This window comes from Thamnophis sirtalis, unplaced genomic scaffold (genome assembly GCF_051295495.1).
Source record: "Thamnophis sirtalis isolate CommonGarterSnake01/CBP01778 unplaced genomic scaffold, rThaSir2_p1.2 scaffold_7, whole genome shotgun sequence".
Taxonomy (NCBI): Eukaryota; Metazoa; Chordata; class Lepidosauria; order Squamata; family Natricidae; genus Thamnophis; species Thamnophis sirtalis.
This window is the reverse complement of record NW_028261387.1, coordinates 81,025,165-81,048,756: the sequence shown is the minus strand read 5'-3', so window position 1 is coordinate 81,048,756 and position 23,592 is coordinate 81,025,165. Positions and strand designations below refer to the sequence as shown.

The window sequence follows — 23,592 nt, the reverse complement described above, 5'->3', positions numbered from 1 at the left end:
CTCTTTCAGAGGAGCAACAGATATCTGCACTCAGTCTAACAGGACAGGTAGGTGAATATTTTGCTGTGCTAAAATTGCATAGAGAAGATAATGGGGGTGAAGTCCATAACTCTTTGCATTGACTGTTTTAATTTCAGTTTCATAACATTAAACAGGAATGGATTAATGGAAAGATAAGCAAGGCTCTTTCCTTTTGCTTCCTTTTTTCCTGCTATAATTTAACATTAGAGCCGCGGTGGTGCAGTGGTTAGAATGCAGTACTACAGGCTATTTCTGCTGACTGCCGGCTGCCTGCAATTTGGCAGTTTGAATCTCACCAGGCTCAAGGTTGACTCAGCCTTCCAGCCTTTCGAGGTGGGTAAAATGAGGACTCAAATTGTTGGGGGCAACATGCTGACTCTGTAAACTGCACTGTGAAGCGGTATATAAGTCTAATATTGCTGTTAGCATTTTGAGGAAAAATGTCTAAAACCACATTCAAGACTTTAGAGCTAGTCAAGAATTTATTTAGTTTCACTTCTAGATCCTAAAAAATCACTGTACACATCAGTTAATATCCCAGCATCAACTTTCATTTTAATATTATTATGGGCTATAGAGAAAAAGAGCTATTATTCACTTCCCAGAGTCCCTCTCTGAGGGAAGTGGGTAATCAAGAAGTTTGATATATAAATAAATCATCATCACCATTGCAGCAAAAATCAGGATGAAGTAACATACCATTAGGGAAATCACCATATTCAACCAAAGCTAACACGTTCCAATGAAAATGAAGGGGATTGGAAAAGGTGCACGAAGGAAGATGGAAAGGAGAATGGAAGTTGATTGAAGCTCCCCTAAGAAAGAGTATGCAATCCATCTCCAAAAACCTTGCTGTCATCTTCTTTTAATGACCCATAATCCCTTGTAGGGTGTGTTAGGTAAGCTCCCCATTGGGAGAGCGAGTGCGTTCAGACAAGCGTTGTGACAATGATGTTGGAGAACACACAAACCAGCATACAGAGACACTGCAGTTTAAATAGGTTTTTACTTTTGTGGAAATAGAGGTATCAGAGTCCATCAAACAGTCCAGGTCATACACGGTTAAGACAGTCACTCATCAACTCAGTTAAGGGATAATCCAAATAATATAGTCCATAATCATACTAACAATCCAGTACACAAAGTTTGCTAGCAGTTGCAAAACTTACAGTAGCTCACGCTGATCACTATACGGCATTTCTAACAGCCAGCTTCCAAATACCCAGATCAGATCAGCATCTAACAGTGATTCTGGCTCCATCTTATGGCCAATTGAGGAAACAGCAACCAATCACATTTACAGCATGATTTAAAGAAACAGGTATAGCATTGTTACATGATTTATATATTGCTAACCCAACCGTTAGATTATATTCCTAACAGGGTGGAGTCTGGGCAACTCAATGGAGCTAGCAGCATATTTAATGACCGGGTGCCCTTCCTGTCACCAATCCAGAGTTTTGTTCAGCAGATATATTCCTATTGTGCTCAGAGAGAGAAATATTTGCCTCTACCTAGGATCAAACTTACAGCCTCCTGATTGCGAGGTGAGAGCTCCACCTCTAGGCCACTGCATCACTCTTCCAAAAACCTTGCTGTGCTCTTTCTGAAATCTAATCTAAGCCTAAGGAAGACTTCAATTGATAATATAGAAACCTAAGGAGGCACTTATGAAAATTACAACCCAATCTCAGAAAGGCTGAAAGTAGGAAGTTCCTTCAAGAGGCTAGGTACATTTCAGTCCTAAATAACAATAAGAGACTTGACTGTCCTGTTCAAGAATGCAATCCAGATTTGCAAGTACTGTAAACTGCATGTGAAAGCAAAGAGGCTATTTTTTCTCCTATCAAGATCAATATGGCTGAAATATGCCTGAGATTCTGTGGATTGTACCCAAGCCAACGAAGGAAATGCAACTATTGTCAGCAACTGAAAGCCTGGGATGTATATTTGACACACCTCCGTTATCTTCTCTATGCAATTCTAGCACAGCAAAATATGCAAGGCAATTGTTACACTGAATCCATCTGGAACGTACTCAGATCCAAATCCATGGTTTCCAACAAGTACAAATCCCTACAACTGTGGCTGCAGAGCCAACCATTGAGAATATAGCAGTGCCAAGTAACAGCAACATTGGGAAGAATTGAATAATTATACCTGCAGTTGGTCCCCTCCAAAATAATTTCTTGCACTTAAGTTGCTTGAAAGGTTTCTACATATTTATTTATTTATTGCATCTATATTCCACCTTCATTCTGAGACCTTAAAGTGGTGAACCTTCATTTTAAGGGTCCAGCCTGAAAACTACAGACAGCCTTTGAAACTCTCTGTGGATTATCTAGAGTCGTGGTGGCGTGGTGGTTAGAATTCAGTATTGCAGGCTAACTCTGCCCACAGCCAGGAGTTCGATCCTGACCGGCTCAAGGTTGACTCATCCTTTCATCCTTTCAAGATCAATAAAATGAGGACCCAGATTGTTGGGGACAATATGCTGACTCTATAAACATATAGATGTAAAGTACAATGAAGCAATATATAAGTCTAAGTGTTTTGCTATTGCTAGTCGCCTCAGCCTCATTCCCAGCTAATTTGAGATGGAAGCATTCACAATCTGAACTGTAAACTCCAAAAGAGTCTGCACGCAATTTAAAAGAAAAAGAAAACAGCAATAGCAACCATAACATGCAGCCTTGCCTATTTCACATTATAACCTTACCCATTCTGAAGTTAAGTGGGATTTCCCAAGCCACCAAATGTTGGAATTTTCCATGGAACAATCCTTCATAAAGACATAGTCATCCTTCCCACTGAGATGAATGGAGAATCTGTTTCCAGCTGAGGACAACCATAAGAACATTGATGATCATATAGTTCAAGATATGTAATCTGCCCCCTTAGGAATAATTTCATGTCACGAGCATGATGAAAGAAGAGTGCAAAATATTGTGGAAGGAGATGGAAATAAGGCATGAATGCATAGTGCTAACTGTGTCTGTCAGTTTCTCTCTCCTGCTCCATCCCTCCTTCCCTCCTCCCTCTCTCCATCCATATCTATCTATCTATCTATCTATCTATCTATCTATCTATCTATCTATCTATCTATCTATCTATCCATCCATCCTTCCTTCCTTCCTTCCTTCCTTCCATCCATCCATCCATCCATCCATCCATCCTTCCTTCCTTCCTTCCATCCATCCATCCATCCATCCATCCATCCATCCATCCATCCATCCATCCATCCATCCATCCATCCATCCATCCATCCATCCATCTATCTATCTATCTATCTATCTATCTACTATGTTTCCCCAAAAATAAGACAGGAGACCCCCAAAATAAGTGCTTGGCATTATTTTTGAGGATGTCTTATTATTTTTGAGGTGCAGATGGCAGCAAGTGTAGTCACCTCATGGCAATATTTTTGGAGAGGGCTTATTCTCGGGGGAGGGCTTATTTTAGCACATGTGCTCAACAGCCTGATTGGGTTTATTATCTGGGGAGGCCTTATTTTTGGGAAAGTAGGGCATCTATCTATCATCTAAAAATTCCCTTCTTATCCTTATAAATGGTATGTGTCTTTCTCCATCTTGAGTCCTTGAGTCCTCTATCAATGGCTTAGGAGTTCCATTGTGCCTTAGCTGTTTTAACTTTGCACTCTTCTATTCAGAAAGCTCTGAGATTCTTGGGATCTGTTGGTGCCACTCCCCTATTTTAGTCCTTACAGCCTAAAGTGCTTCTATCACCAATGGTACCATTTTGGCTTTTACTTTCCACATGCTCTCTATTTCCTCCTTCAGACCCTGGTACTTCTCCAGCTTCTCATATTCCTTCTTCCTAATGTTGCTGTTACTTGGCACTGCTATATTCTGAATGGTTGGCTCTGCAGCCACAGTTGTAGGGTGCTGTACTTGTTGGGAACCAAGGATTTGGATCTGAGCACGTTCCAGATCGATTCAGTGTAGCAAATGCCTTGCATTGAACCAATGATTAGTGGAGGGAAATTCTGTAGTGTTCTCATTTGTTGGCCAAATAATCTTGAAGGTTCCGAGATGTTATAAAGCTTGACCCACTTGCTTGTGTAAGATAAGTTTGTGGGCAGCTGTTTATTCAACAGTTGGCATTCATTGTCCTTCTGTTTGTATCTGCCTGGATTCTTTGGTGAGGCTTACATAACTAAACAACTTGAAGATTTGTGCTACAAATGTTTTTAGCTATCTAAGTAATTCAATTCCATGTGATGAGATGACTCATCTGCTTGAAACCCAGCAGGAACTGTAGTGGGACTGAGCAGCCTCTCAGCTGGTTGTACAAAAATATGTTACGTGACTCTAAGTATACTCAGAAATAGGTTCCTGTTGCTTTCAGTAATGCTTGCTCTCAACTAAGCATGTGGTGAAGTTAAAGTATGTGAGGAAGGAATTTCTATATCTTTAATTGAAAATAAGTGGGTTTTATTCAAATAATAATAGCACACATTACATCTTATTATGAGGCTGTTGGAAGTAAAATCAGATTATTTGCATACACTGAAGTGTCAGATGAACAATGTACAAACGCTGTAATTAAACTTGGGTTCATTCAAAATAATTATTTCATTGTTTTCCAGGACTTGGAATACTTCCATTAATTACTGGTTTCTTTTCTTTTATTTATAGATCCTAGTAAATGTGGGCAATTTCTTTACATTGGAGTCTGTGTTTGTAGCACCGAGAAAAGGAATATACAGTTTTAATTTTCATGTAATTAAAGTCTACCAGAGCCAAACAATTCAGGTATGTTGAATTAAAAAATAATCTTTGAGGCTAATATTGTTAATGTTTCTTTCTTTCCTCCTTTCCTCCTTTCCTTCCTCCCGCTCTCCCTCCCTCCCTCTCTGTCATACTTATATTGGATATTAGCTTTAATCTAAAAGCATCATGTTGTAGGTTATTAAAAATATATAACATATCAAAAGAAAGCAATATAAACATGAGTGAAACAATAGGGACAGCTACTGGTAAGAAAGACTAATAGATTTTAAAAGATAAATCAAATTACAGTCTTGCATCCCCATTCTAGATATGGCAGCTTCTCCAAAATGACCAAGTTGACTTTCATGTCACAATTTCTTCATAACTCATTCATCAAAGAGCATTAAATACCAGGAATGCAAGGCAGCCAAAATTAAGTTGGCACAGATTCTCTGTGTACTCTTTCTAGAGTCTCAACATCTTTTATATTGTGGCAACCACAGCTGGATGCAATATTCCAAGTGTGGCCTTATCAAAGCATTATAAAGGTGAACTAACACTTTGCATGATCTTGAAAAGCAGTACACACATCTAAGTAATATTTTATGAAACATTATCTAGACAGAATGTCTATATCTAAAACCATCAGACTCAAAAAACTTAAAAAAAAACCTGTTGAAATTCTTGTAAGCAGTTTCCTTTGTTGTTCTTCACCTATAGACAGAATCTTGGCAAAATAAAGCAGGCTACATGGACCTTAAAACATACTCTGGAAAGTATTAGGGAGCAGCTGTCTTCACTCTCTCTCTCCCACACAAACTATCTAAACTGCACTCCTTGGGATTCCGTCACAATACCAGCATGTTATTTCTTTTTGTAGCTCTGTACAGTAACCTGAGCAACTGTAAGATTTGTGGAAACTCCCAGAATTCTTAACAATGGCCACATAGAGTGGGGGAATTTGGGGAGTTGAACTCCATATGGGCTAAATATGTCTTTTTTTTTTCCAAAAAAACCAATTTATAGGAACAGATGTAAAGGCCACTCCAATTTATATAACTTACACAATTTGGAAAATCTCAAAATGGTGCAGATTTTAGAAGTTCCAAATGCAATGTTAAAATCTGAAATGCTACAGAAAAGAGGTAGATCTTTAGCTGGAAGAGCTGTGAATTGCCAAGCAAACTTCCTGGGATGAGTGGTGTTCTAGAAGGGAAATGCCACAGCTTCTGCCTTTGTAGTCATTGGCCTCATTTCACTGACAAGTGTTATTCCAATAGTTTCGCCGACGAATCCTTAAGTGCTTGACTGCACAGATAAGCATGGTTGGGAACATTCCTTTGGCCATACTGGTCCCAAATAATTATAGTCTTTACAGGTCGGCACCAAAACTTTAAACTTGGGACAGAAATGGACAGGAAATAATTGCGGCATAACAATTATGATGGTGATGGTATAACAATTTTGCATGAAATGTCATTGGATATCGATAAATGTTCTCAAGAATGAATTTTTAAGCAAAGATATGTAGGGTTGAGGCCAGGGGTGAGTTCCTACCAGTTCTAACCTCTTCTATAGTCTACAGTGCCGTTTAGAACCGGTTCCAGCTCCCACCCACCCACCCGTCCGCACATCATCAAGATGAAGAGCGAGAGGAGGAATTCTGGGAGTTAAAGTCCACAAGTCTAAGTTTGAACACCCCTGGGGGATTTTTTTTCTAAAGGGTTAAGGGTGCAAGGGTCTTGTAACTTGACAGCTTTAAGACTTGCATGCTTCAAATGCCAGAGTTTCTGAGCCAACATTTTGGTTGCTACGCAACAGCGTTGTTAAATGAGTTTCACCACATTTTACAAGTTGGTCACGCCCATCCAGTCACATGACTGCCAAGCCACTCCCATACAGTCACATGGCTGGCAAGCCACTCCCACAAAGCAGGCCACACCTACAGAAGAGGTTCTAAATTTTTTTGAAACCCACCACTGATTGAGTCATAACAAATCTATAGCAGTGGACCAGAAACTATGATAGAAAATAACATTAGGATTTCAGATCATTTCCCTTGTAATACGAAGCCAGCTTTCTAAGATGACGTCATACTTTTGTATGTTTAGAAGGCACAAAGTGATACCATGTTCATGAAGTTGATTTGTTTTGGCCCCTGGCCAAGATGACATGCCTCCAGAAGTTCCAACACTGGAGGTTTTTAAGAAGTCATTTGTCTGAAATGGTATAGAGCAGTGATGGCTAACCATTTACTCCTCGTGTGCCAAAAACGTGTGTGCAACAGTGCATGGGTGCATGCCCACACCCATAATGCAATGTGCCCCACCCCCAGTCCATGCATGCACAACCCACTGCAATCCCCCCACAACCCTGTGAATGCATGTGACCCCCTCCCAGGGCCCCATTTTTGGCCAAGCAGGCCTCCCTGAAGCCGCCTGAAACCAAAAACAGGGTGCAGGAGTGAGCACTGCACCCCCTGTGCTCCCCACACTCCTGCGCGTGCATGTGTAACCCCCACATCCCCACATGCATGTGTGACCCCCTGCACATATGCATGCATGGCACCCCACCCTCCTGTGCATGTGCATATGTCTCCCACATGCATGGCAGAGATCCGAAAAACAGCCCCCACATGCACAATAGAGTTAAGCTGGGTGACCACTCACGTGTCTGCAGAGAGGGCTCGACAAGGTCACATGTGCCATAGGTTCGCCATCACAGGTATTGGGTTTCCTGCTTAAACAAGGGGTTGGATTAGAAGACCTCCAAGGTCCCTTCCAACTCTGTTGTTCTGTTGGCTACTTACATGTAGTCCATTGTTTTCCAGGAGCCAAGAAGTTTTAGAAAGGCAGTGATTAGACCTTGAGGGATTGCTAGTTTTTTGGTGTGATGGTAGTTTAAAAACCTCTTTCATTTCTATCTCAGAATCGTTGCAGACGATAAACTTCATGGTGAAAGACATACTAAATGCTAGTTGTGGGCTTCACTTTGAAACTCCTTATATTTCTGCAAACAACTGCCTCTTTAAACAAAAAAAAGGGCAAGATGAGCTATGATAAGGAGGTGGAACGGCATCTGGGGAAATGAATGGTCAACAGAGCATGCCTCTCCTAGGCTTATAATGCCTATCTTCATTTTGCTGAATATATTACTGCAATAGCTTGAGAGCAATTTCGTTGTAATCTGCTCCTGCGTTGCCTGAGCTCCTGAGTCTACAGCCTATGCCTCAGAAATGGTGAGAGTTGAAGTTAGCAAGGCATGAAGCCTGGAAATAGAGGATTCCTTGATGAAAGCATTAGGCAGGTGGCCATAACAACCACTTTGGAAAAAAGAGAGGCTTCCCTCTTCTGCAACGGGAGAAAGAAATGCAAGGTGGTTTTTTTTAAATCATGCATATACAGTTAGTCCTTGCCTTACAACAGTTTCTTTAGTGACGGTTACCACGGCGCTGTAAAAATGACGTAAACCCATTTTTCACACATGTGACCATTGCAGCATCCCCATGGTCATGTGACTGACATTCGGATGCTGGACAACTAGGTCATAGGAATGACAGTTGCAATGTCCCGGGCCATGCAATCCACTTTGGTGACTTTCTGATCAGGAATGTCAATTGGCGGGAAGCCAGATTCACTTAACCATCGTACTTACTTAGCTAACAGCTGCAGTGATTCACTTAACAAACGTGTCAAGAAAAGTTGTAGGGTGGGGCAAAACTCAGTTAACACATTTCTCACTTATCAACATACATTTTGGGCTCAATTGTGCTTGTAAGTTGAGGGCTACTTGCATACACCTAATTTGACTCTTAGTTTCATAGAGGATGCTTTTCTATCCTTTAAGTTGGGTGACAACAATAAAGACATTTTATACCTTAACCTTTCTCTGAGGGCATCAGGGTCTGGTAGGAGCTTTTGCAGGAAACTGAGGGCTGCACACATACACACACACACACACACACGGCAACATGCATTGATAAAGTCTGTGGTCTGTGTGTTGGGGAGAAGAATAAACTGACAAGAGATTTAATGTGAATTTGCATAGCTTTCCCCATGCATTCCTTAAAATGCATTATTTAAAAACAAAAGCCAGTTTGGTGTAGTGGTTAAGGTGCTGGCCTAGAAATCAGGAGACCGTGAGTTCTGGTCCTGCTTAGGCAATGGGGGGATTCAAATAATTTAACAACCGGTTCTCTGCCCTAATGACTATCTGGGTAGGTGGGGCTCAGTTGTCATATGACTGGGTGGGCTTGGCCAACTTAAGGTCACTCAGATCGATGGGCGCTTTGCCTTAGCTGTTACAATGTAATAAAGGTTAACTGGAGAGGCAGTTTCTGTAAGCAGATCAATAAAGATGAGGCTAGAAACAACATTAGAATCTTTCCTTCCTGCCTTCCTTACAGGATTAGCCCTGTAAAGTAGAAAAAAACAAAAGGAGATTTCTTCCAATAATCAGTTCTCTGAACTACTTAGAAAGTTACCAACCGGTTCTCCCGAATGGGTGCGAACTGGCTGAATCCCACCATTGTGCTTAGGTATGAAAGTGGGCTGTGTGACTTGGAGCCAATCACTAGGAGACTGTGAGTTCTAGTCTTGCCTTAGGCATGAAAGCCTGTTGGGCGACTTTGAACCAATCACTAGGAGATTGTGATTTCTAGTCCTGCTTTACATATAAATGCCAGCTGAGTGACACTGGGTCAATAACTAGGAGTCTGTGAGTTCTAGTCCCACCTTAGGCATGAATGCCAGGTGGGTGACTTTGGGCCAGCCAATCTCTCAGGTCAATTCAAGGTTGTTATTGTGAGGAAAATAGGAGGAGGAAGTCGTAAGTTTGCCTCCTTAGGTTATTAATAAAGTAATAGGAGTGGAATAAAATATGAATATATGAATATAATAAATAGCACCCCTGGGAAGCCCCTCCCCTCAGGGCATTGTACCCCTCCTGAGACATCTGCCACAAAAATTCAAAGACAGCAGCTGAAACAGCACAATGAAAGCCCAATCTCCTTTTTTTCTTTACAATCCTTGTTTTAAAAAAAGTTGGGACTTTGAATACCCCCTTCCCAAGTCCTTACTATGCTATATTGTATTGAAAGCTAGGAGAATAAATGACAGTCTTAAGAATGTAGAGGTAAAGGTAAAGGTTCCCCTTGCACATATGTGCTAGTCATTCCCGACTCTAGGGGGTGGTGTTCATCGTTTCTAAGTCAAAGAGCCAGCGTCTCCGGGGTCATGTGGCCAGTGTCTCCGGGGTCATGTGGCCAACATGACTAAATGCCAAAGGTACAAAGGTACAAAGAATGCTGTTACCTTCCCACCAAAGGTAGTTCCTATTTTTCTACTTGCATTTTTACATGGTTTCAAACTGCTAGGTTGGCAGAAACTGAGACAAGTAACCAGAACTCACTCCATTATCTGGCATTAGGGATTCGAACCGCTGAACCGCCAATCTTTCTGATTGACAAGCTCAGTGTGTTAGCCACTGAGCCACTGCATCCCTAAGAATGACTTGCATACAATCTGTAAGTCAATCTAATTAATTTTGTCCACTCCCGATGTTTGTGTTTTGGAAACTATTTTTCCACAGAGGAAAAGAAATAGGATCCAAACACATATATATGTTTCCTTGCAGAGAGAACAAATGTTCAGGAAAGGCCTTTCCCAGTGGAAGATCAGCTGGGAGTTTATTTATTCATTTAGCGTATGGCAAAACAATGAACTTATAGTGGTTCAAATGTTAATGTCCAGTCCACCCAGCCATTCAAGGACAGGGTGGTCTATGTTGAAAAAAAATCAGACATTGGGCTGGTGTAAGCTCTTGATGGACATTTGGACACAATGTGATGGATGTTCTGTTGAGGAGCTCCACAGTCAACTGAGGGGTAGAGTCAAGACCCCATTTAAACAACGAGTCTTGGCAGACACCATGCTGGGTACAGATCCTGTTCAGAGTTGACCAATGCTGGCGAGGAAGGTTAAAACCTGGCACCTTTTGTGTAGGGTCATCTACGTAACTGCCTGTATCTGGGCATTCAGCAGCACATTTGGCTTTCCACTGTGTGTTGATGCCAAAGTTGTTAGACAGCTGTTGAACGGGTGCCAGAGAGGGCTTCCTTGATTTAAGCCTTTGGGGGTGAAGGGGTTAAACAGCATTTCCTATCCTTTCTCTAGTTCAAATGGAGAAACTTAATGGAATGTAATATCTAATTTGGGACTCAGCATCGTCAGTATATAAGCCATTTTAACATATGTAGGGTGCAATGGGATTTGTTAATTTTCCAGATGATTATCTGATGATTGAATAAATATGTATTTAAAAGATCACTTAGCATATCATACAGATGCCTCACGTTTCCCCTCAGTCTCAGAAAAATTGCAGTCCAATTCCAACTAGTCTCCCTGGGTCTGAAATTGCGTTGTTATTGGTCACAGCTAAGAGGGGTAAATAGTTCTTTGCACATGAGGATTTCATACATGAAAGCAATAGCAAACAAGCAAATTCCTTACAATTATTAATATTCTCTCACTTTAGCCAGGGAAAGACGACTTTATGCAATCTGCAAATTAGCTCTCATGTAGAAACTCATACGAATCTTTAAATGTTTATACAATACTATTCATGAGAGTTGTACAGTTGCAATCTATGGCTGCAATGTACAGTTGCAATGTATGGCTGTGAAAGTTGGACCATAAGAAAGGCTGAGCACCAAAGAATTGAGGCCTTTGAACTATGGTGCTGGAGAAGACTCCTGCGAGTCCCTTGGACTGCAAGGCGTTCAAACGGTTAGTCCTAGAGGAGATTAACCCTGACTGCTCTTCAGAAGGCCAGATTCTGAAGATGAAACTCAAATGCTTTGGCCATCTAATGAGAAGAGCCAATGCTGGGAACGATTGAGGGCAAAAGAAGAAGGCAACAACAGAGAATGAGGTGGCTGGATGGAAGCAGTAGGCGTGAGCTTAAATGGACTCTAGAGGATGGTAGAGGAGGAACATTGTCCATGGGGTTACAATGGTTTGGACACAACTTCACAACTAACAACAACAATTCACGGGAGTGGTTATGTATGTATGTATGCATGCATGCATGTATGTATGTATGTATGTATGTATGTATATTGTTTTTAAATTTGTGTTAGCTGCCCAGAATCATGTTAGTAAGATGGGCAATCATATCAATCAATCAATCAATCTGAGATCCTAGAGTTGGTCACCACCAATTCTAATTCTGAATGTGACAAAATGATAACATTATTAAAAATGAGAAAAGTCACATGAATAGTATTTAATTTCACTGAATACAATTCAGCATTTTTGCAGCCCCATTCACTTCTTCACACTGGGCTATGTTTTGTTTCCCAGCATAACTATGTATGCCATTGGCTTCATCTTTCTTTCCAGAAATACCTGGAAAATTACTGCAATGAATTTGCCTAGATTTTTAGAAAAGGAAATAGCATGTGGAATATAATGATTTCCAGGTTCTACCCACTTTTTTCATATGCCTATGTAGATACATAGCAATAGCAATAGCACTTAGACTTATATACCACTTTACAGTGCTTTACAGCCCTCTCTAAGCAGTTTACAGAGTCAGTATCTTGCCCCCAAGAATCTGGGTCCTCATTTTACCCACCTTGGAAAGATGGAAGACTGAGTCAACTTTGAGCCTGGTGAGATTCGAACTGTTAAATTGCAGGCAGCCAGCAGGCAGCAGAAGTAGCCTGCAGCAATACAATGCAATACAATAGCAGAGTTGGAAGAGACCTTGGAGGTCTTCTAGTCCAACCCCCTGCCTAGGCAGGAAACCTTATACCTTTTCAGACAAATGGTTATCCAACATCTTCTTAAAGACTTCCAGTGTTGGGGGCATTCACAACTTCTGGAGGCAAGCAGTTCCACTGATTAATTGTTCTAACTGTCAGGAAATTTCTCTTCAGTTCTAAGTTACTTCTCTCCTTGATTAGTTTCCACCTATTGCTTCTTGTTCTACACTCAGGTGCTTTGGAGAATAGTTTGACTCCCTCTTCTTTGTGGCAACCCCTGAGATATTGGAACACTGCTAACATGTCCTTCTTTTCATTAAACTAGACATACTCAGTTCCTGCAACCGTTCTTCATACATTTTAGTCTCCAGTCCCCATATCATCTTTGTTGCTCTTCTCTGCAGTCTTTTTATTGTCTCTATATTGTTTCTACATCGTGGTGACCAAATCTGAATGCAGTATTCCGAGTGTGGCCTTACCAAGGCATTATAAAGTGGTATTAACACTTCACGTAATCTTGATTCTATCCCTCTGTTAATGCAGCCTAGAACTGTGTTGGTTCTACTGCACACTGCTGGCTCATATTTAAATGGTTGTCCACTAGAACTCCAATATCCCTCTCACAGTTACTACTATTGAGCAAGGTACCACTTATACTGTACCTGTACATTTCATTTTTGTTGCCTAAATGTAGAACCTTACTCTTTTCACCATTGAATTTCATTTTATTAGATAGTGCCCAATGTTCAAGTTTGTCAAGCAACGTACTATCTAATTCAGTTAATGCTTTGGTTGTGTTTTAATTTTTTGAATCATGTTACATTTTTCTTACAAAAATAATTAATAATTTGACTTAGTAATAATATAATTGTAGCAGACAAATATGCCACAGGCAGTGGCCATCAGAGATATGGTCCGTTAGCCAAATTTGGCTAAATGAAAATCTGTAAATATTGCCTTCCCTGCTCTACTCCACATCCAAATCATGGAATGATTATATGAAGCTACTTATTTAAGAGATGGATTGCAACTTCATTAGCTATAGAAGGATCTGCTAAAGTATGCATAATTAAGAGCAACTAGCATTAGTCAAGGATTGGTAATTCCTTGAGATCCTACTGGGTGATTCAATCTACAGGTAGTCCTTGGTTTATGAACACAATTGGGACCAAAACCTCTGTTGCTAAATGATATGATTGTTATCTATCTGATCTTAAGACCTCTTTTTCTGCAGTTTTAAGTGAATCACACAGTCATTAAATGAATGTCTTCTCCAATGGACTTTGCTTAGCAGATGCCCTGTGAGATGGTTGCAAAAGTTTGATGGCTGATTGGATATAGCAACAGTTATCCAGGTCCTGATTATATTCTATCTTGTCTAATGCAGGGTATTTTCTGGGAATTTATCAATGTCTGGAAATTGCAATTGGTGCAAAAGTGCAACAGGCAAGCTGCTGGTTGTTGATCGATGCAAGACACAGGAATCCTATGATACCTTATACTAAAATGTCTCCTGACTACCATTTACTTACCATGCTCAGTTTAAATACTGGTCTTGACCTTTCAAGTTCTAAATGACTTTTGACACATTTATTTATGGGGATACTTCTCCCTGATATTACAGTAGGAGAGGCTTTTTTGAGTATGCCATCCTTCCCAGAAGTGTGGCTACTTAGTTTACAGACAAGGGGTTTCTTCTGTGTGACTCTCAGCTTTAAGCAAATGCAATTGCCTCTCACTTTCTCTCAATGTTTAAGAAAATGGTAACACCTTTTGTTTAGCTTTGATCTACTGTTTCTTCTAACAATTATTTCTCACTGTGGTTTGGCTTTAAATTTTGTTGTGTTTTGTAGTCTGCTTCGTTTATGGTAGCGAATTGCCCTGAGAGTTGGAATAAACAGAAAGGTGGGATACACATCCAGGAAGAAAGGAAACAAAGCTTTCTTGGATTAGGTACATGCTTGTATGCAATTGGTTTTCAGTTGGTGAACCGCTTCCATGAGTGAAATGGGAAAGGACCAATTGGCTCTTTTGTATTACTGCTCCCTCTTCTTAAAATGTGCTTGGAAGTTTACCCTTCCTCTGTAGATTCCAGATCTAATACAAGGTTGGGTACTACTACTTCTATAATCTATCATATCACTTTTTTTAACCAAAAAAACAAAACAAAACAGATCTTGCATTTGTTAATTAGTGCTTTGCTTTCAAGAATCAGGTATTCACTGTTTAGTTTCTGTGTCATCTTTCATCCTTTACCCTGATGAATTTAGATTCTGTTATTATTAGTTTGCATGTCATGGATATTAGCTCTTCTGATTCCTTTTTTAATTTATCCCACCCATGCTGCATATTGTGTTAGTTTGTTTAATGGTTTATTTCCCCATTTTTCCACTTTGTAAAATAAAGCTTTTTATATATTTTTTTTTAACTGGCATCATTTCAAAATTGTTTATGCCTTTTCTAGTCTGTATTGTGTATTTCATTTGAACTCCTGTTATGTTTAAAATAATTTCTAAGCTCCCTGAAGCAGTCTTACATTTCTGTCTGTTCCTTTTATATTCCATCTAGTTAAACCTCTCCTTTTAAAGGAAAATAAAAAGCTTCCATTTGAAATTAAATATGATTCTTCTGAACTTTCTGGGCTATTTTCCAATTCCCTAGGATGTCATGTTTTCCACTATTTCACTATTCCATGGAAATTCAGTGATGCTTACAACCTGTCTCCAATTTGGGAATAATTTAAGATTATATCAAGAGTCATCTCCACTGCTGCGCTTGCTGCTGACTTATTTGGCAGTTTGTCCACTGAACCAAGTGAGACTTATTTCTGGGAAATAAATACAGAAGCTTGCAAAATTAGTATTGCAAGGCACAATAATTCATCAAATCTACAACAATTGGGAAGAGCCCAGTTCAATGTTAAGCATGTGTATGCCTGCTGCTCTACCTTCTAGGAATGATATAAATTTGTACTTGGCTTAAGAGCCACTAAAGTAATTGATTCTTAAAATGTTTTTGGTTTATCTTCCTTTGGCAATTCAGAACAGAGGAAACTGATTTACATCAAGTCTATCAGTTCAACGAATTGCTGGCAGACTGCAGTACTTAATTGGCCTGCACTGAACTTTAAAAAACTAAGCAGGTTTCTCTCTCCCCATCATCTATCATCTATAATCTTCCTTTCCTTTCCTTTTTTGTCTTTCCTTCCCTTCCCTTCCTCCTTCCCTATCTCTTTCTCCCTTCCCTTCCTCCTTCCCTTCCTCCTTCCCTATCTCTTCCTCCCTTCCCTTCCTCCTTCCCTTCCTCCTTCCCTATCTCTTTCTCCGTTCCCTTCCTCCTTCCCTTCCTCCTTCTCTATCTCTTCCTCCCTTCCTCCTTCCCTTCCTCCTTCCCTATCTCTTCCTCCCTTCCCTTCCTCCTTCCCTTCCTCCTTCCCTATCTCTTTCTCCGTTCCCTTCCTCCTTCCCTTCCTCCTTCTCTATCTCTTCCTCCCTTCCTCCTTCCCTTCCTCCTTCCCTATCTCTTCCTCCCTTCCTCCTTCCCTTCCTCCTTCCCTATCTCTTTCTCCCTTCCCTTCCTCCTTCCCTTCCTCCTTCCCTATCTCTTCCTCCCTTCCTCCTTCCCTTCCTCCTTCCCTATCTCTTCCTCCCTTCCTCCTTCCCTTCCTCCTTCCCTATCTCTTCCTCCCTTCCTCCTTCCCTTCCTCCTTCCCTATCTCTTCCTCCCTTCCTCCTGCCCTTCCTCCTTCCCTATCTCTTTCTCCCTTCCCTTCCTCCTTCCCTTCCTCCTTCCCTATCTCTTCCTCCCTTCCTCCTTCCCTTCCTCCTTCCCTATCTCTTTCTCCCTTCCCTTCCTCCTTCCCTTCCTCCTTCCCTTCCTCCTTCCCTATCTCTTCCTCCCTTCCTCCTTCCCTTCCTCCTTCCCTATCTCTTCCTCCCTTCCTCCTTCCCTTCCTCCTTCCCTATCTCTTCCTCCCTTCCATCTTCCCTTCTCTCCCCTTTTGTTTCCTCCAATTTATATAGCCACCCATCTTGGAAGCAAGCAACTCTGACCATTGCAACTCTGGGTAGTGTACAACATCTAAAAACAGTTAATAAACACATGAAAATATAAAATCCAAATTAAAGCAAAGAATAATAGACAAAGGGCTATTAAAAATAAAGGAGCCACCTGCATAATTCTTTCACTTCATCTTTTTTTAAGGTATGGTTTGTTTGACTATAATTTGTGAAATGAAACTCAGTCAGCTATGCTTACACAACACCATAAAGCTAAGCTTTAGAAATTATTTTGGCTAAATTTCCAGAGGATGCTAAACCAATTTATGGCTCACTGACACAGATTAGTAAGGGTGTTTTTTCCTTCCAAAACTATGGGACTTTGTGTCTTTCTATTACCAGAATTTGTGGCTTCCTATTACCTGAATAATGTACTACAGTACGCTTTATCTATGAATTGTCTTCTATTGATTTTTACTGCACGACTAGTTTGTGATTAAATAAAGGTACCTACAGTATAGACTCTTTAGTATTTAGTGTTCTGCTTCATGTAGTCATAAGGTTTCAAAAATTAAAATATATCTGTTTTATTTGTCATTTATTTGTTTGGCTGTGCAAGTTTAAATATAATATTATAATATAATATAATATAATATAATATAATATAATATAATATAATATAATATAATATAATATAATATAATATAATATAATATAATATAATATAATATAATATAATATAATATAATATAATATAATATAATATAATATAATATAATATAATATAATATAATATAATATAATATAATATAATATAATACAATACAATACAATACAATACAATACAATACAATACAATACAATACAATACAATACAATACAATACAATACAATACAATACAATACAATATAATTAATATAATATAATATAATATAATATAATATAATATAATATAATATAATATAATATAATATAATATAATATAATATAATATAATATAATATAATATAATATAATATAATATAATATAATATAATATAATATAATATAATATAATATAATATTTGAGTTTGAGTTTGAGTTTGAGTTTGAGTTTGAGTTTCATTTTATTTATATGCCGCCCTATTCCCTGCGGGACTCAGGGCGGCGCACAAACCCAAGGAGGGAAAGGGGAACACAAAAACTACAAATACAAGGCATTTAAAAACAACCAACAGCCACACGATTCGAGAGGGGAAGGGAACTCATCAACCCCAGGCCTGCCGACACAGCCAGGTTTTAACGGCTTTTTGGAAGGCCTGGAGAGAGGTGAGGGTCCGAATCTCTGCGGGGAGTTCGTTCCAAAGGGCTGGACCTGCCACAGAGAAGGGTAGTAGCCAGATGACATTGGCTGGTAGACAGAACCCGGAGGAGGCCTGCCCTGTGTGATCTAATGGGTCTTTGGGAGGTAATTGGCAGCAGGTGGTCTCTCAAGTACCCAGGTCCAATACCATGAAGGGCTTTATAAGTGACGACTAGCATTATATATAATAATTAATATAATATAATATAATATAATATAATATAATATAATATAATATAATATAATATAATATAATATAATATAATATAATATAATATAATATAATATAATATAATATAATATAATATAATATAATATAATATAATATAATATAATATAATATAATATAATATAATATAATATAATATAATTAATATAATAATAATAATATAATATAATACAATATAATATAACACAATACAATATAATACAACACAATGCAATACAACACAACACAACACAATATAATAAATATAATATGTTTTGTGTGTGTGTGTGTGTTTGTGTGTGTATTACATTTTTACTGAGGAACATTTTCCCTCCATTATCTTTATATGCTGTTGATGGCAGATGCGGCAAAGTGTATGTGTGTAAATTTGTCTATGCATTTGATGAACATATTAATAAGAGGGTTATTTTGCAATTTTTCAAAAATCAAGCCCCCATGAAAGAATGATTTTTTGGGGAAAATGTTGATGCAGCAAGAATTGAAACTGATAAAGGAGAATTGAAACTGATAAAGGGTTGAAATGAGGGGTCCTTGGTGCTCTCTGAAGATTTATTCAGAGCTGCTGAGATTGCAGTTACAAAATTTCTTGCTAGGATGATGGTTGCAGAATTATGGTAACTGAGTTCCAGCACATTCCCTTTCTAATCTACTAGATATTTTTATTTTATTTATTTCTATCCCGCTTTTATTACTTTAACAAATAATTCAAGATAGTGAACATATACAAATATTTTCCTCCTTCTACTTGTCCCACAACAAGCCTACGAGGTAAGTTGGGCTGAGAGAAAATGACACGCCCAAAATCAGCCAGCTGGCTTTCATAGATAAGAAAGCATTTGAACTGATGGTTTCCCACTTTCTAGCCTAATGCCCGTACTACAAGGTCAAACTGGCTCTCCTGAGAGATTCTAGAATATGGCTACTCTGAACCTCTTCCCCTCTCCCCCATCCTGCTCAGGTCTACCCAGTTTCTAAATTTGGGCTTTTATCTGACGGAATTTACTGTTTCCTCTCTGGAAAACGCTATACTGCCAAAATATTTACCAACTGTTTAAAAGAATAAAAAGATAAAGGTTTTCCCTGTCCAGTTGTTTCCAACTATAGGGGGAAGTGCTCATCTCTGTTTCCTAGTTGAGGCACTCAACCTTGTCCAAAGACATATGACCAACATGATTATATGCCACGTCACACAGTATGCTGTTACTTTCCCGCCAAAGTGGTACCTATTAATCTACTTGCATTTGCCTGCTTTCAAACAGTTAGTTGGCAGGAGCTGGAACAAGAATGGGTGTTCACCCCATCATGCAGTACTTGGGTTTCGATCTGCCAACCTTCTGGTCAAAAAGTCCAGTATCTTAACCCAGAGGTCCCCAAGCCCCAGGTTGCGGCCCACTACTGGGCTGTGAGCTGTTCAGAACTGGTCCACAGAAGCTATGGGCATGTGAGTGCATGTGTGCTCCATTTGTGTGGCAGGCGCACATGCCCACCACTACCACAAATGAAGCTTTGTGCATGTACTTGCTGGCCACTTACCCAGAACCATCACGTCTCCATCCTCTGCTGGTTCACAAGTCAGAAAGGTTGGGGAACTCCGTCTTAACCTCTAGGCCATCATACCTTCCTTTGAAAGGATAGCATACCATTTTTCTTTTCAATGTGTGGTTCAAATGACAGCAAAGCAAATTCCAGTTGACCATCAGGAAAAAAAAATCTATAAAGGGTCAACAATCAAAACAACATGGTGGGTTCCCTTTATCATGATATGTTCAAAGAGGTAGATAACTATTTGTCACAGAATCTTAATTTAGATGTTTGCATGGAATGTGGGATGATTTAGATTTGGTATGCCTTCTAATTCTATAATGATATATCATCTGGGAAGCTTTCAACAGTGAGCATAAGAATCTAAGAAAAACCTTGCTGGATCTCATGTCCACACATCTCTATTAGATTTCCACTTACCCATCAGTTTATGCACATGTAGAGACAGATGAATTTAATTATCTTGATAGGAAGATAAATGAATCATAATTTAATCATTGCACATGTACAGTTGCAGGTCTAAGTCAGTGTTAAGAAGTTATTGAAAAAGTAGAGGAAGGCAAGCAAAGTATAGCATACCAATTTTTAGATTAATTTTATAATTTTCTTAAATAACATTGAGATCATAGCTAAGCCACAATATAATAGCAAGACGGAAGGAGGAATATACTGGGGAGGACCAAGAGGTGTGCCTTCTCTGTTCTAGGTCTTGCCCTTTTGGAATATTCTCTCTTCAGTGATTAAGTTGACTTTAATCTTCTTGGCCTTTCATCACGCCATGAAAACCTGGTTATGAGACCAGGTTAGGGGCTTGAGGATGCTAATGGTTCTGTTTCACGGCTGTATTAAAACCTATGGCAATAATTTATGGTCATACATATTTTCTAATTTTTTTTATGATATACTCAGTGACAGGATTCAAATAATTTAACAACTGGTTCTCTGCTCTAATGACCAGCTGGGTAGGCGTGGCTCAGTGGTCATGTGACTGGGTGGACATGGCCAACTTAACATCACTCAAGTCGATGGGTGCTTCACCTTAGTGGTTACAATGCAGGGGTGGGTTTCAACCAGTTCGCCGCGGTCCCTGCGAACCGGTTGGTCGCCGAACCCGGAAGTAAGTAACTTCCGGGAACGGCGAAGGGCGTGCCCGCCCGCGGTCCTTACCCGGTTTTAATGAGTTCTGCGCTTCCACGCATGCGCAGGACGCATACAGCACCTGCGCGATCATCCAGGAGCAGCTGGAGCATCGCACAGACGCTAGTACGCATGCGTGCACCGCGCGCGTGCACGAGGACGAACCGGTTGGAATGGGGCGAGAAACCCACCCCTGTTACAATGTAATAAGGGTTAACTGGAGAGGCAGTTTCTGTAAGCAGGGCAATAAAGATTAGGCTGAAAACAACACCAGAATGTTTCCTTCCTGCCTTTCTTATAGGATTAGCCCTGTAAAGTGGAAAAAAACCCAAAATGAGATTTCTTCCAACAACTGGTTCTCCAAACTGCTTAGAAAGTTAGCAACCAGTTCTCCCGAATAGGTGCAAACTAACTGAATCCCACCACTGGATATATTCCATCCAGAGTCACTTCTTGAGAAGAGTGACTATAGAAATCAAATAAATATTCTTTCATTCCTACAACCAGTTTGCTGTCTGTCTTTCGACTTCCGTCCCTCCCACATTCAATTTACCTAATTGTTTATTCCTGCTACTTCTGAAAAGATGTTGAAATTGGCAAACCGTGTCTAGGTGGCACTGGCCTTCTAAGGACCTTTCCCATTAACCTTAGTAGTATTGGATGGCTATGTCTTAACTTGAGTCTTTTCAGGATTTTTAAATTATCATTATTTTTGGCAGGTGAACTTGATGCTTAACGGGAAGCCAGTCATTTCAGCTTTTGCTGGGGACAAAGATGTCACTCGTGAAGCTGCCACAAACGGAGTCCTACTCTACCTAGACAAGGAAGATAAGGTCTACCTTAAACTGGAGAAAGGTAACCTGGTTGGCGGATGGCAGTATTCCACGTTTTCTGGCTTCTTGGTCTTTCCCCTGTAAAATCAATCGCCTTGTGACTTTCACCTAGGTGTGGACCAATCATTGCTTCTGTTCTCTGAAGACCATCTTCTCATCCTCTGGATTGATTTTTCTTTCTTGGTTTCTCATGGGTGAAATCTGGATTCTATCGTATGGCATTTTGACCCTCTTTGAATTCATCCTGAGATTTCAACCAATTTTGTGTGTCTAAAAACGGGACATTGGAAGCAAGACTTAAAAGCAGACAATACGTATCTATGCTTGATGTTACAGAATGAAGCTGCCTGCAAGATTCATTCCAAGTTCCTTAACTGGACATATTGGATTTGTGGGAGAAGTCAATAATTATAATTGCCTCTTCCCTCCCATCCCCCAGTTCCATTTTTAAAAGACTGGCAACCAGGTCTATAATTTAAGAATTTCTGGATCAAAACTTCAATCAAGATTAACACATAGCTGCCAAAGAACTGTTCATTAATATATGAATTATATCTTTGTTCCCCCTTGTGCTAAAAATTAACATAAATTCATGCTTCTCGGTTGCAAAGGAAGAGTTACTGATAAGCATTTGACTGCATTAATTTTCATGTATTCTGTTTCTGGAAGAGTCACAAATATGTTTTCCTTCAAATAGTTAAACTCAAAGAGGACTGCCCTGTGAAAATCTGTAGATTCAGAGTCGGATGTTCTCTGAACACTAAAGGAATTTGTATACTATAGAAAGGATTTTTTTAGTTCCATGAAGAGTTTATTATGCTAAATAAAATGCTTACCAGAGTTAGAGATAATCATTTTGGCAAATCTCTGCAAAACAGCCATGTCCCCTTTAAAAAAAAATACATTTAGACTTTACTTTTAGTTCAATGATTGAGAGTAGCTACTTCTTAAAAAAAATCAGCTGAATGCATTCCTTAGATATAGCTAAATTTATCAGGTGGAGATGGAAATCCTTCCCTCTTATTTTTAAATGATATCTATTTCTCAAGCCTTCTGTCCTTTTCAAAGTGTTATCTGGTTTTGCCTTAACTCTATAAATGTATATAATGAGGATAACTCTCAGGGGCATTGCCTAGGCAAAGTTAAGCCCTGCCCAACGCAATCCTAGGCATATATACTCAGAAGTATGTTGCTGAATTCAGTGGGAGACACTCCCAGGTATATGTGTAAAGGATTGCAGCCTTAATGTCCCATTGATTTCAAGGAGAAAGATTCTAACACCAAGTTATTTTTCCCCCCACTGAAATTAGAGGGACTTAAATTTGCTTAACTTTGGGTGCAGTGCCCCAGTTTTTCTTTAGCAAATATTCAGTCCAAATAGCCAGTACCTAAACTTGGTGCAATATCTTTTCTGTCTTTTTGTAAAGGCCATATGACTTCATAAATTTATTTATTATGTTGCTGTTACATAATAAAAGTCAATCTATGTTACTGTATCTTGTTTTACCTCTGGGCCTCCTGTTTAAAAATTAGGTATTAATGATCATTATTTTATGCAAATCTTTTTTAAAAAAAGGAAACAGCAACAACTGTAAAAGATTCTCAATTACCGAAAAAGATCCAGAAGGCAATCAGCATGAAGACAAGTAAATGACCAATTTCAATTCACAAAGCAACTTTAGACTGTGAAGTGTTTTACATCCTTCTAATTATATCTGCATGCACAGCAATCCTGTAAATTAAGTTACTCTGATTTCCTTTATACAGACTAGGGAATGAAACTGAATGGCTGTGATTTAGCCAAAGCTGAACAATAACTCTAAACGAAAAAGTGGAACTTATATGTGTACATTCTAGACTATTGGTGTCCAGGTCTCTTTTTCTTATCTACAAATGGGCATGACTTTTTTCCCCACAGGTTGACCATGCTGAAGATAACATCCAGCCATTAGAGCTTCTTTGGAGGAGATAAAAAACCCTTACAGAAAGTC

General features: G+C 39.3%; 1 protein-coding gene across 2 annotated transcripts in view; it reads left to right on the top strand.

Moving 5' to 3' along the window:
* CBLN4 (cerebellin 4 precursor) overlaps nucleotides 1-23,097 on the top strand; it is a 30,681-nt gene extending 7,584 nt beyond the window's left edge. For both annotated transcript variants that reach the window (XM_087720486.1, XM_014069501.2), the window contains 2 exons: nucleotides 4,680-4,796; nucleotides 21,488-23,097. In XM_087720486.1, the coding sequence (XP_087576612.1) occupies nucleotides 4,680-4,796; nucleotides 21,488-21,685 (315 nt within the window). In that variant the 3' untranslated portion in view covers nucleotides 21,686-23,097. The remainder of the gene's footprint in view (nucleotides 1-4,679; nucleotides 4,797-21,487) is intronic.
* The last annotated feature ends 495 nt before the right edge of the window (nucleotides 23,098-23,592 follow it).